Source organism: Micromesistius poutassou (genome assembly GCF_964030765.1).
Source record: "Micromesistius poutassou genome assembly, chromosome: 6".
NCBI lineage: Eukaryota > Metazoa > Chordata > Actinopteri > Gadiformes > Gadidae > Micromesistius > Micromesistius poutassou.
In genome coordinates this window covers 12,150,486-12,164,589 of record NC_140276.1, presented here as the reverse complement: position 1 = coordinate 12,164,589, position 14,104 = coordinate 12,150,486, and the positions used below count along the sequence as shown (strand labels likewise).

At 42.1% G+C, this 14,104-nt stretch overlaps 2 protein-coding genes across 2 annotated transcripts; one reads left to right on the top strand and one right to left on the bottom strand.

Moving 5' to 3' along the window:
• The first annotated feature begins 65 nt into the window (after positions 1 to 65).
• LOC311345094 (polyadenylate-binding protein-interacting protein 2-like) lies at positions 66 to 2,878 on the top strand. The gene is made up of 4 exons (XM_084469461.1): positions 66 to 162; positions 405 to 636; positions 1,003 to 1,188; positions 2,020 to 2,878. Exons 2-4 carry the CDS (start codon positions 421 to 423, stop codon positions 2,083 to 2,085), a joined length of 468 nt encoding a protein of 155 aa, XP_084325587.1. The 5' UTR covers positions 66 to 162; positions 405 to 420; the 3' UTR covers positions 2,086 to 2,878.
• A 1,853-nt stretch (positions 2,879 to 4,731) lies between these two features.
• On the bottom strand, positions 4,732 to 9,269 carry LOC311345224 (uncharacterized protein; the record flags this gene model as incomplete). Its single annotated transcript, XM_084469601.1, has 10 exons — positions 9,129 to 9,269; positions 8,608 to 8,781; positions 8,239 to 8,403; positions 7,620 to 7,778; positions 7,304 to 7,463; positions 6,772 to 7,037; positions 6,386 to 6,607; positions 5,849 to 6,082; positions 5,180 to 5,704; positions 4,732 to 4,806 (listed from the first exon to the last, which is right to left on the bottom strand). The coding sequence occupies exons 2-10, from the start codon at positions 8,764 to 8,766 to the stop codon at positions 4,732 to 4,734; spliced, it is 1,965 nt and encodes a 654-aa protein (XP_084325727.1). The 5' UTR covers positions 8,767 to 8,781; positions 9,129 to 9,269.
• Positions 9,270 to 14,104: the final 4,835 nt, after the last annotated feature.

The window sequence follows — 14,104 nt, the reverse complement described above, 5'->3', positions numbered from 1 at the left end:
ACGAGTACAGTAGATTCCTCCAATAGTGGACGACTACAGCCAGACAGTCTACTTGTAAACAAACAGAGCCAACGCGGCCATTAAAGGACAGAGAGGAGAGTTCGTCGAAGAGTTACAAGGATTCAAAGTTTCAAGGTTACCGCCGAAGGTGGTGTTTGGCAGGTATTTTTAGTCAGAATTTACTCGAATCCGTGTGTAATATGGTAGATTCTATCGGCCTTTTTTGTGTTTTTTAATCAAATATGTCTAACATTAATGTCTAAGGGTATCTGGCTATTGTCTGTCCTCAAGCTAGCGGCCACCGTATCTAACTCCATTTCTTGTCAAGTTTGTATTTGATTCGAGAGATGCTAACTTTTTTTTGCCGACTATTGTGTGTTTTGTATGTTTTGATGATATTTCAGGGCGTTCTAAAATAAAATGAAAGACCCGAGTCGTATCAACAGCAATAACAACATCAGCAGCAGTGTCCCAAACATGACCATCAGCAACGACGTCATCCTGACCAATGACGTCATCCTGACCAACGACGTCATCCTGACCAACGACGTAATCATGCGCAACCAGTTCAACTTTGACGACAACCCCTTCGCCGAGTACATGTGGATGGAGAACGAGGAGGAGTTCAACAGACAGGTGTCCCAAAAATACTATTCACTTCTCTATAATGACTCCTCCATATTTAGACTAAAGCTTGACAATAAAGCCATGAATGTCCATTGCATGCTGGTCCCAAGATCTGTGGTCAAGCATCTACAGAATTGAAAAATACCTTAATGCTTGTACTTTCAGATTGAATGGAGATTACATGTATACAGAGTATAAAAAATATACAAATTAATACTCAATTTGGGGGATGCATTTGAGAGTATTTAGATTATTAGCATGTGTCGTCCAATGATTCAAACCCCTTATTCCCAGCTGTGTAAACTCCACGCTCTACTAGTTGAGCTATACCATGACTACCGCTCAGGTATTTAACATATCTCCTGCCATCCACAGGTGGAGGAGGAGCTGAAGGAGGAGGAGTTCATCGAACGCTGCTTCCAGGAGATGTTGGAGGAGGAGGAAGAGTGGGAGTGGTTTATCCCATCGCGGGACCTCCATTCGCAGCCCAACGCCCAGCTGCAGGGCCAGTTCAGCCTGCTTGGGCTCGCGGGGGAGCTGGTCATGTACGAAGATGTTGTGGTGAGAAGGGGGAATGTTTCACATTATTATTAGTAACTGAACAATAAGCAGCTATCACAGAAGCCAATGATAATTCCAGTGTGTTTGTGTTTTTTATTTTGATGGCCATGAATGGTACTAGTATATTAGGCGTTGCAATTTAATTTAAGCTTCCCTCTGTGTCTTGGAACTTAGGTGGGTCATGTTTCCAATGAGTGCAACCAAAAGCCACTGACTTTCTCCACATAGCAATTACTCCTAATATTTTAAGCTTTATTAAAATAAAACATGTAAACTTGTAAATATATATATTTTTTCTTAAACTATTTGAAAATAAATGTTTATGGATAAACATTTGTTTGTATGTATACAATTGAGTACTTCTCTGGCCTATCTAGTCTAAGTACAACAACAAAAAAGGTAAATACATATACAACCACAAGCCCGATGAAATTAATGTGATTCAGTCCATAAGCACCTGCCCAGACGCGGGTTTGGGCACTGCAACAGCTTTATTCAGAAATGTCAAACGGTGGCGGAGAGGAGAGTGCAATATGTATAAATATAGTTTAAGTTTTATCTAAACTTGAGCAAGATACCAAACATACACCTGCTTTTCATGACATGTATCTGAATGAACTGTTAAGGTCGAATTATGCTTCTGTGTCAAATGGCTGCCACACAGCAGACACGTTTGGCTATTGCAGAAATGTAGAGACCCATAGTGGATATTCCAAACGGAAGTATACATTTAGCCTAAATCACTTTTGCTGATGAGTCTGCAACATGACCATAAAACACAACACAGTAACACAACCTCACTTGAATGTTTGTTTCTCCTGTGGCCTCTAGGTCAACAGCAACCTGAACCCCAACGCAAAGGAGTTCACGCCGGGGATCCAGAAGCATGTGATCTGACCCCTGGCCCCCCCACCTGCTAGCGGAGCCAGTCAGTCGTCCACACTGTGAAGCAGTGAGAGATGTGTGTTGTTTTCAGTTGTCATTCTGTTGCACTTGACTTAGGCCTGATGTGTTGCCAAAGTTCCCTGTTAGCCTTGCATGTCTTGGTTTGAATAATGTTACATATGTACGTGTAAAGAAGACTTCTGCCTACCTGTTGTAACTCTTTTGAATGTATTATCAGGCAGGAGGCTTGTTAGCTTTTTTGCTTGTTACTCAACGTGATGTGTTCGCATTTAGTTCAGGCAGCAGGTCCAGAATACCGCACAGAACAAATTGTCTTTTTACATTGTTTCTGTTCATCCTACCTTAAATCCTAACCAGGCCTTGAATTGATGGATTTACGTTTTTTTGCACTTTGATTTGATTTCCTTTTATTGTATGTAATTTTATCTTGAGTTTTTATGTGCTGTGCTGTTTTCATTTACTCGTTGCTTTGCATTATCTCGTTACAGCGAAAACCACTCATCTACATTTTGTTGTTCTAGCACAAGAGATTGACTGTTTGACCATGTGATCCATGTTTAAATAGTTGTTTGGGTACAATGGCTAGTTTATATTTCAATATTTGTTGGCATCCATGTTCCTCTGTTGCCTGTTCATCTCGTCTTGAGTGTGTGGATAGAGAATGCCACCATTTTTTTCTTAAATGCACATAAGAACTGTATAAAAAGTTAAATAAGGAGAAAAAACTTGTAAAAAAATCTATTTTTTCTTAAACTATTTGAAAATAAATGTTTATGGATAAACATTTGTTTGTATGTATACATTTGAGTACTTCTCTGGCCTATCTAGTTTAAGTACAACAACAAAAAAGGTAAATACATATACAACCACAAGCCAGATGAAATGAATGTGATTCAGTCCATAAGCACCTGCCCAGACACGGGTTTGGGCAATGGCCTAAAAGCCACTTTGTGTTGCATCAATATAGCTGACTGTACTATTTATATATCAACAACATTAACGTTTATAGATGTGATCATCATTGGGGACTATCAGGTTCAAAACAATGAAGAAGTATTGTTATAATGTAAATAAAGATCCAGAAAGGATAAAGGAATAAAGAGGATAATAAAATAGAGGTCAGGGGAGGTTGCTCTGCTATAGTGTGGCCTCAGTGTTCAGTTTAAGTGAAGAAGGCCTGCTATGCTGCTGATTATAGGCAAGTTCACTTTATATGTTGAGAGTGCCATAATGGACGGATATATATCATAACAAGCAAAACTATTTAAGTGAAGAGGAGTTAATATTAAGGCACTTAAGCAACACAAGACATGTAGCTGTCTCTCGTTCTCATGTTCTTGTTTTTGAAATGTTTTTGAAATGTCATAATTCTCAACAATTACACAATCTACCCACATGGAGGCCCTACAGGCGTACCGTCCTCTGTCTGCAAAATGCAAAAACACGTTTAACACGGCTACCATCTGCATTCCAATTACAAATTTATGAGACCCAGTTCTGCCTATGCCGTATGCATGTAATATAAATAAATAAGTAAATATATATATATAGAGAGAGAGAGAGAGAGAATGGGGTAAGATGAGCCATATCTGAGCCAGATGAGCCATATCTCATACTCATACGTTTTGATTTGCCATGGTATAAAACCATGGGAATACTTGAGCTACAGATTAGCCTGAATTGTTGAGGAGAATAGCTAGGGAGTTTTTTTTTACCCAAAATCGTGGCCTTGGGGCAAAGTGAGCCAAATGCTGTGGGGTAAGTTGATAAGTCGTTAACCACGTCGTACCCCTCCATGATGTAGGATACTCAAGTCAAAGGGGAATTTCACCGGTGGAGACATGAATCTGTATTGAAAGTGGGTCATATATGTAGTCAAATAGTAACATAAATTTCGAATTTGGTGCCTTCTTGACCGAGAAAAGGCAGAGTCCAGAGTGAACAGGAGGAAAACTGATTGTTATAATAATAATATAATATATAATATCACGGCGTTCGATCGCGGACGAGCACTTTTGTTGTTGTTGAAGAACACTCAGAGGGCACTTTTTCATACGAGGCAAAAAGGGCAGGGGCTCAAGCACCCCTAGGGCCCTATGTGTGCACGTGCCTGGTTCTTCCCATGGTTCTTCTTCATCGGAAGTGAGTGAGCGATGAGACTTACAGTGAACAAACAAGCCAATTTAAACTTTAATTGAGATTAGATGAGGCTTGTTGTTGTTTTTGATATTTGTTTTACAACAACGTATTCCATGTGCTCTTTGTTTCACTTGCACATTTAAGTTAAATGCTACATATTTACCTGTGGACTATCTTGAGCCAGGACACTTTGTTTTTTGCATATCAGTAACTTCATTGTTAAATACAATAAAATACCCACACCTATTTGTTGAGTGGTTAATTGAAAATGTATTTGCAATCAGAGGTGTAATAACGTGTTGCAAATCAGGGAAATGAGAATAAGACAATTAATAATACATAATTTACATAATAATACTCTGACTCCATATATAGTCTTATGCATACTATAGATAAAATGGGGGAAACTTTTATTAAAGCACAATTCATTAAAAAAATGTACAAAAAAAAACAAAACAAGAAAAACAAAAACTAAGTTATTTACAAGCAGTGGTGTGCTTATTTGCTTTTGCAGGTGAAGAGCCGGCGAAGCCAAGACCACCTCCTCTTTTTCTTCTTCACCTCCACAGTCTCCTGTTGAGCAATAATAAACAAGGAACATTAACGATCAATCTGCAGCAAAAACATATTTATGTACTATATACAATATAAGCTTTGCTTTTTGGCTATGGATGGATACCATCCATTTAGTTCCCTTCAGTAAAAAAGTATCACTTGGTATGGTTCTAAGTTACAACATTTTTGGCAACATACAACATGCAACATGCCTAAAATCTATTCTTTGTGTATCATGCACCGTTAGACTGAAAGGACTCAGTAGCCAGTAGGAGCCAGTAGGCAGCACTCTAGGTTATACTTGGGAATGACAGAAACCTTTCTTACTGTAAAGGACACCACGTTGTGGGCTGTGTGATTGGCTGTTACACTAGTCACTAAGATGACTGACCTTAGGGGAGGTGAGCGACGTTGTGCCTTCCCCGTGGAGACACTCCTCTGCTCCCTTGACGTTATCAGGGGGGTCCTGTTCATTTGAGGCCAGCAGGGGGCCCTGTTCAATTGAGGCCAGCAGGGAGCCCTGGGGGTCCTGCTCATTTGAGGCCAGCAGGGGGCCCTGGGGGTCCTGTTCATTTGAGGCCAGCAGGGAGCCCTGGGGGTCCTGCTCATTTGAGGCCAGCAGGGGGCCCTGGGGGTCCTGTTCATTTGAGGCCAGCAGGGAGCCCTGGGGGTCCTGCTCATTTGAGGCCAGCAGGGGGCCCTGGGGGTCCTGTTCATTTGAGGCCAGCAGGGAGCCCTGGGGGTCCTGCTCATTTGAGGCCAGCAGGGGGCCCTGGGGGTCCTGTTCATTTGAGGCCAGCAGGGGGCCCTGGGGGTCCTGTTCATTTGAGGCCAGCAGGGAGCCCTGGGGGTCCTGCTCATTTGAGGCCAGCAGGGGGCCCTGGGGGTCCTGTTCATTTGAGGCCAGCAGGGGGCCCTGGGGGTCCTGCTCATTTGAGGCCAGCAGGGGGTTCTGGGGGTCCTGTTCAATAATAAAAAAGAAGAAACATTAAAGTCCCCACCCACCCTAATCAGAACGGTCGTCAATCGGGCTGTTACACCAGGTACTAAGATGACTGACCTTAAGGGGGACCAACAACTGTTCCCCGTGAAGACACTCCTCTGCTTCATTGTGGCAGTCAGGAAGGCTCACAGAGGTCTTCAGGTGATCAAGGACCTCTGTGGCGATCAGGGAGCAGGCCAGCAGGGTGTTCTGGGGGTCCTTCAAGAGCCCGTCCCTGGACAGGCACACACCGGGCAAGGCCTCTTTGAGCCTCTCCTGAAGGACCCGGCTAAGCTGCAGGCCCAGTTTTTCCTGTTGAACGATGTGACCTTTAATTATGAATCTTAAAATTACATTTCTACACAAATATTCTATGCATTTGACTAAATCCTCCTTTCTACATAAAACAGGACCACAATATTCATCATTAATTCAATGTTTTATGAACGTTATTACTTTTAAGTTTGCCTTGCAGGCATAAATTAAATGAGGAAAACCCTGCAGGTTAACAATGCATGGATGTGATAGAGAGGGAGCTGTTGTACTTAACAGTTTCTATCCTGTTTAAACAAATGGAATTCCTTGTTTGGTTTTATAACTAAACCTCAAGCATACCTCCTGCATGGGGTCCTTCAGGAGCTCCAGGGTCTGCCGAAACCCATGGTTGTCCTGGAACATGGTGGCCTCCCTCTGCAGCAGGAGGTGGACTTCCTGGACCACCAGGTCCTGGAAGGCCGTGTACCGGAAGATGTGTGAGGGGGAGGATATTTCATCCCGGCCTCTGAAGAACTGGGCCACAATGAGTCCAACTGTGGACCGCTGGAGCACAACCGGGTCCTGTTTTACAGAGGAAGACACCTGGACTTCTTAGACTGTCTAAAACGAAATCAGTAGTTCAATATTCCTTAGATATAATTTTCTCGTGTTCTCAAGCTGCTAATATACACATGTATTTGGTGCTAGACTTGCAGTCTTTGTTTGTTGTGTCGTGATAAACCTACGGTTGTGGGGACGGAGTTAGACCCTGCCTTCTCTGGCTGAGCTGCTGGAGGAAGGAGATCCCCAGTGACAGGTCCACAGCTAGTGTTCTCCCCTCCTCTGAGGTCCGGCTCTGGGGTGCTGATTGGTGGTAGAGCCCTGCAGAAGAGTTTGCCGTGTTGGACCCACGTGCCAAACCTGCCATAGAGTTGCTCCCTGAGCTGCTCAGGGAGTCTCTGACTGAGGAGCTTTTCCTCCATCTCCTGCTCCTGCTCCATCACCCTGGGAGCTGAGAGGAGCACAATAAGAGAGGAGTCAAAGACATCAACGTATGAATACAATTCAACACATTGTTAAGGGTTCCTCAAATGGCGCAGAAAAGTGTGTTTGACTATTGAATTTCATTGTGGTAAGTATTGATATTCTACAATTACTTAAGTTGTTTAATAAAACTAGCATAATAAAACTAGCATAACAAAAATTGCCTTTCAACTTCTTGAATTTTTTTGAATGAGAATTTATTAATAATTAGAACACTTTGTTTGAAGCTGTTACCTTGGGTGGGGATGGAGCTTTCCTCAGGGCTGTCCGAATGGTACCGAGCCAGCAGGGCCTCGACAACCTCCCACAGGATGGAGACGAGCATATTGGGGCCCTTCAACAGAGAGAAGAGAGAAGATATCTTCAGCCAGTGCTCCTCCACCATACATTCACACAGGAGCGCTTTGGATTTGGTGATCATGTCTCCTCTTTTTTTTCGATTCAAGATTGCCTTGATTATTTGATCTTCTTCTTGAACTTCCTAACCTCATGGAATACTTTGCAGTGAATTATCAAGGTATATTCTATTGAGTGGTCCATGGTTGTCAACGGTAACCAATCCTACCTGGAGAGAGGTCCCGAAGGACTTGATCAGGCTGCAATGCACCAGTAAGGCAAGCCTCCTGATGTTCCAGCCCGGAGCAGGAAGGCTGGTGTCCACAGTGATGCCGGGCATCTTCTTCAGCGTGGCCAGGATGAAACAACTCATCTGGGGGAGAAAGGGAAAGAGAGGAGATGGAGGGGAGTGGAGGGATTAAGTATGGAAATGAAAGAAGGGACAGTAACAAACAAGAGGGAGAGAAGAAGAAAGTTAGCAAACAAGTTTGGGGCAGGAGGTGTGATTACTTGTACATGTAAAATAACTGTAAGTAATGGTCAATAGATACATAGATATATCTACAATTATCAGTAGGGACCACTGAAGCATCTAATCTAACATTGGCATGAGTAATATTGTCATACTATGGTTGTAGTAGTAGCAGTAGTAGTAGTGGTAGTTGTAGTAATAGCAGTAGTAGTAGTTGTAGTAATAATAATAATAATAATAATAATAATAATACATTCAATTCATATAGCGTTTTTCTAGTTATAGCAGTTGTAGTAGTAGTAGTAGTAGTAGTAGTAGTCGTAGTAGTAGAAAGTAGTAGTAGCAGCACTAGTAGATCTACCTTGAGAGTGGTGGTCAGGAGCATCTGCTGGTCCAGCGGTCTGTAGCCCTCGCGGTTAAGGGGGTGGAGCCTCAGTATCAGCTTGACCATGAGGTCGTCCACCAGGTCGCTGCTGACGGTCAGCATAGAGCCGGGAGGCAGGCTCTTCAGCGTACACTCCATCCTCTGGATGGATGCAATACACATGGAAATGGATGTTCATACCACATGGGCTTTCATTTCACTAGTATGCAAAATGCGGATTATTTCTAAGCAGTATCAGTAACAGTGTTGAACTATCGCTTCATTAACAAACTTCCAAACAGATATGCAATACAATTGATTCCAAATATGAAACGCCACTATGTCCTGCAAAGCCCTGTCACTGACCAGCAGGTCCCTCTGGCTAGGTTCTAGCTGATCCGGGACCATCCCGGCTATGCTATGAGCCACCAGGTAGATGGCGTAATGCTGGAAGATGTGTGGTGCGGTGAGCAGAGCCTTCTCCAAACCGTTCCAGGGGATCAACTTTTTCTCCAGGCGAGCCATGATGAATTTAGCCAGCTGGAATAAGGACGCAGAAGACACAAGCATGCTGCCACTTAGCATTCATACTGGACTTATTTGTCACTTTGATGTTGTTATGTTCCTCTGTGTTAGCATTTGGTTCATTTACCAATTGCTTCTATGGGTTGAATTTGTGTTTAGCACAGTAGGGGCAAATTACAACATTAAAGGGTAAACTTAATTCAAGAAAATATTACAATATTGAAATTAAGTATGTTGCTAAGTAGCTACAGTGCAAAATGTGTTATTTAACTATGTGCATTCAGAATACAAATCAATGTTTTCAAATCAGCCGTTCTTTTAAAACACTTATAAGTCACAAGATATTATGCAACAATAGAGACCTGGTAACGAGCTGTGGGCTGCAGAAGACAGTTGGCCTGCTGCCTGTCCACCCTCACCCTGACCCAGGGGAAGGAGGACTGGAGGAGGCGGTGGGCCCCCTGGAAGATGGTGAACCACCACACAGGAGAGCGGGACCCAGGGCTGACCTGGAGAGCACAACACCGGTAGACACCTGTTTAGACCGTCTGTGGTAGACACAAGTCGACCTGGGGTTTCAGGAGCTGTTGCAGAGCTCCTCCGCTGCTTTGATTTGAACATGAACCTTCCTGTGAACCACTAGTTATTGATTGTAAACTACATGTTTGGTTGCAAAATTGGACCCAGACACTGGATATCTGTTTATGGTGGTTTTATGCGATCAAATAAAACTCAACAAAACAAAGACATCAAAGGTAAGACTTTTTGTCGTAAAAAGAAAATGGGAAGTTTGTTCTTAAGTTTTTATAAGTCACAGAGTGATATGGTTTGGACCCTTGGAATCAGTGGAGGCTCAGCTTTCATATAGTGTATAGTTTATGCAGGTCAAATGTCGTGAAAAAGATCACTATTGCTGCGCGTGTGCACAGTTATGAAACACAAAACCTTGTTCTTGCATATGGTTGTACATGAGTTTTGACTTTCCTTGGTAATTTTGCCTCAAAGCCAAAGTACTTCTAAACAGCACTCCTGCCGTTTTCTTTCTCTACCAAAACCGGTCACGGAGGCGCTGCACTCGACATGCTAGCTGTGGAGTGATGGCTAACTTTTAGCTAACACCGCCACACAGAGCATTGAGATATTATCGATATTTATCGAAAAATCTTTTTTTTTGCCAACACTACTGTAGACAGACAATGTGTGGGACAGTACTGGTGCCCATGAGGGACAAGGATACCTGAGTCAGCAGCTGGCAGATGACTGCTCTGAGGGAGGAGCCAGACACCACCACCCGCCAGGGCGGGGCCGAGGCAGGGGGGAAGTCGACAGCGGCCTTGACCTCAGAGGAGGACGTCTGGAGGAGGGAGGGTCCAGGGTCCGGTTGTTCTCCAAGATGACCTGAAGAATTACAAAGATGAGTTTTTCCAACACTCACTACACTCCAACATTACAGCCCTTGTTGAACTGGCTCTTTGAGGGAATGGTACAGCTGATTCGTTGAAGTAACTAACACATATTTACCTTCACAGGGTCTTGGAGAGGGTGGTGAGTCGACAATGCAATGCATGTTGGAAAAGCAACAGGCAAAAAAACGCACAGAGAGAGCAGTGATAAACACGACGTACTCGCACGGGGACCAGGTAAACTGATGAAGAACAGAGCCACGGAAACCAGTCAACATAGCATAATAATTCCATCACTGGGCATTGTGACATCACGTCAAAGAGCCTGATGGCAAAAACCACCATTCCAGTGTCAACAAGTGATGTTGCTATAGGGACAATGATGCACATTACAAATGTGCATACTAAGCATCCTTTTTCCATTCTTGAATGGATGTAAAAGTGTATATATTGCATTTCTTTTCAATTGTACGTTCTACAATGTTTAATACTTTACCATATGAGGTTTTTTTCAGCTGCTCACAATATTAATGTTACTGCAAGTTTGCAAAAGCTGTTAATTAGTCTGCAAAAAAAATGAAAAGTTAACTTATTGACTTAGTGGCCATAGAAATAAGTTAATGTCAGACAGATTATTCGTCGTAGTGAGTGTTTCTTTATCTGTGTTGTATGTATGAGATTTTTTTTGCCTTGTTACACCGTTGCAAATGTTGTTTGTAATGCTCTCTGCTTATATATTTTGAACCCGTTAAATTGTAGATGTTTTTGCTGTTTGCTATGTCGCTGCTTTATACTTATGTTGTTATTAAAGGTCATATCTTTGCAATTCATAGATTCATATTCTCTTTGATATTGCTGTTAGCTTCATCCTTGTCATTTGCTTATGTTTTTAGTAACAGTCCATTATGTGACTTCTAGTTTTGGGTTGTTGCTAACAGGTAGTTTGTTCGTTTGTATAATTCACAGCGCCAAGCTTACAGAGTCCATTTCTGCTCTGTGACGAGATGAGTTTGGGCGTTAAAGTGTGCAATCCTCGGTCTCTGAGAGACGAAGTGCGACTCTGGGATGTGGTTGGGGACATTGCAGCGCCCAGTGGGACAGAGCTTCAGCCAGTACTCTGACGTGGTCCCAGCGTTTTTCTTCATTCAGACCTCGGTGTTGTAGGTTATGCCTGTAATGAATTATCCCCTGTTAAAATGTGTTGTACGGAGATGACATTTTTAATTTAGGAATCCCTAAAACCCTCATTAATCTTCCTAAAATTCCCATATCCCCTGTTCAAGTCATTGTAGGCCTTGTTGTTTTTAATCTTCTGTATCTCAGTATAAGGTGTGTGTGTGTGTGTGTGTTGTATCTCTCGAGCTGCATAAACAGGCCACAAACTCCTAGGTGCCTTGAGAAAATATGTTAATGCTTTGGCCTTATTAGCTCCCTTATCTCTATGCCACATAGAGACATGGCGATACACATGAATGAAAAGCACAGCGTGAATTACTGTTGTACTTGTAGAGGTCCCACCACCCATTTCACCTGTTTCTTTTGAAACTGGCCTCACAACCACAGGTCCTCGAAGCGAAATGCCTTTTACTATTGCCACGAAGAGTCTTATGCATACTATAGAGAAAATGGGGAGAAACGTTCATTAAAGCACAATTCACAATTCATTCCAACAAATTTACAAAATAAATCAAAAGATAAAACAAAAACAAAATAAATCAAAAATGTAAGATATAAGCAGTGGTGTGCTTATTTGCTTTTGCAGGTGAAGAGCCGGCAAAGCCAAGACCACCTCCTCTTTTTGTTCTTCACCTCCACAGTCTCCTGTTGAGCAATAATAAACAAGGAACATTAACGATCAATCTGCAGCAAAAATATCTAACATATTTATGTGCTTTATACAATATAATATAGCTTTGCTTTTTGGCTATTGTCATGAATTGTCATGGATGGTGATGAATGAATATCATTTGCTTCCCTTCAGTAAAAAGATTAATTGGTATGGTTCTAATTTACAACATTTTTTGCAACATATTATCACCCATGCCTAAAATCTTTCCTTCTGTATCATGCACCGTTAGACTGAAAGGACTCTGCTAGTAGGCAGTACTGTAGGTTATACTTGGGAATGACAGAAACCTTTCTTACTGTAAAGGACACTTGTGTACTGTAAAGGACGCACTTGTGTCCTTTACAGTAAGACGTTGTGGCCTATGTGATAGGCTGTTACACTAGTGACTAAGATGACTGACCTTAGGGGAGGTGAGCAACTCCAGCATTTGGGTCCACTCGCTCACTTTCCCCTAACAACTTAATTTCTTATCAAGGAATTTACTAACCTAAAGCTGCAAAAATAAAGTATGAATGTTCAAGACTAATTATTCATGGATATTATTTTTTGTTTTTTTGTTTATTCAGGGCCAATAGAGTCCTCCTTTGGTCTTTGTGAAATCAGCAATCATTCCCCTTTATGTCCATCAAAGGTAAGAAAGGTAGCAATCTTTATCAATGTTCATTTTCAATATCATATCATCATAACTGTATTTTACTTTGTAGATCAAAATGACGAGAGTTTTGTCTCCCAGACTGTGGTCCAACAGCCTCTGTCAGCATCAGCACAGCTGGGAGCCCCTGTGGCTCTCCAGTGCTCTATTACCTCCCAGAGGACGGACCACAGTAACCAGTGCCAAGGGGAACCAAGTGAGCCAAGGGACCTAATATAGAACCAAACACGCCTATGATAACTGAAAAATGAAAAAAATGAAAAAAGGGTGCATGCATTGCATGTAACAATTGACAAGAAATTATTGTGTATGAATGATTGGTGAAGAGTCTCTGTAATGGACTGATATTGCATCTGATGCTCTCTGCAGCCCAATATTATCCAAAATGAATAATAATATTAAGATATCAAAATCTCTTAATTAAATTGAATCAACCATTTTAATAACGTGATTATTGTTAATGAACTGAATTAATTAACTTTACTCTATTGAAAAGAATAACACAAATATTACAAATGAATCAAGTGGACATTCTCTGTTGTGGGGAAAGGTCTACGAACTGTATTGACAACATAACTCAGAATAAACTTAAAGAGTTTATTATAATAAAGGGTAAAAATAGTATAAAATAAATGTAGTCTCTGCAGAGAGGCTGCACAACGACAAGCATAAAGGTTGAAGCGCTGCAGTGAGCCCCGAACAGTGGGCACACTCTAGTGTTCAAGCAGGGGAACTACCTTGAGGGCACAGCTGCATATTGGAATGCCACTACTCCTTTCGGCCATCTCAGGATGTAGCTTGTGGCATTGCTGCTTCTGAGTCAGCCGAGGCTGTCTAAGTTCCCCTCAAGGGAGATAAGCGCATTATAAACAGTGACATGGTTACTATAGATAATAACTAAGTGGTCACAGTGTCTTAGTGACTTGTAAACAACATCAATGGAAACTTCCATCACAATGTTCACCTACACAAATATCACCGTTGAGGTTCAGTCAGTGATGGGAAATGTATGTCCATTTCATTGTTGGTTTCTGAAGAACCTCAGCAGCACATCCTGTTGATACCTGCAGACAGGTCTATTTATGCTCATGTGTTTTGGTGGTGCGTGTAAAACAGAGACAAGGCCAGCCACAGCCCTCGCCTCTCAGCTCATCTGCTGCTTGGGGCCTCGCTCTCTTTTTCCGACCCAGTGGTAAAAGACATAACAAGAAAGGAAGTGAACCTAAAAGTTGTTGGTCTATCTAAGAAGGACGAGGACATTCAATATTAATTCAGGCTAGATCACACAGCGTCTTTATTTCCTCTAAAATGTTTATCCTAACTGTGGCCAACACAGCAAAAAGGTCACAACCGGTATTGCAACACAGAAGCAAAAATATTAGAACGACTTACTGAGAAGGGGTTACAGTGAACACAATATTTCAACAAAATCCC

Excerpts from the sequence above, each read along its gene's own strand:
- LOC311345094 (XM_084469461.1), top strand. The coding sequence starts at position 421 with ATGAAAGACCCGAGTCGTATCAACAGCAATAACAACATCAGCAGCAGT. Across the intron at positions 637-1,002 it reads AGGAGGAGTTCAACAGACAG|GTGGAGGAGGAGCTGAAGGA; the intron begins GTGTCCCAAAAA and ends TGCCATCCACAG. Across the intron at positions 1,189-2,019 it reads TCATGTACGAAGATGTTGTG|GTCAACAGCAACCTGAACCC; the intron begins GTGAGAAGGGGG and ends TGTGGCCTCTAG.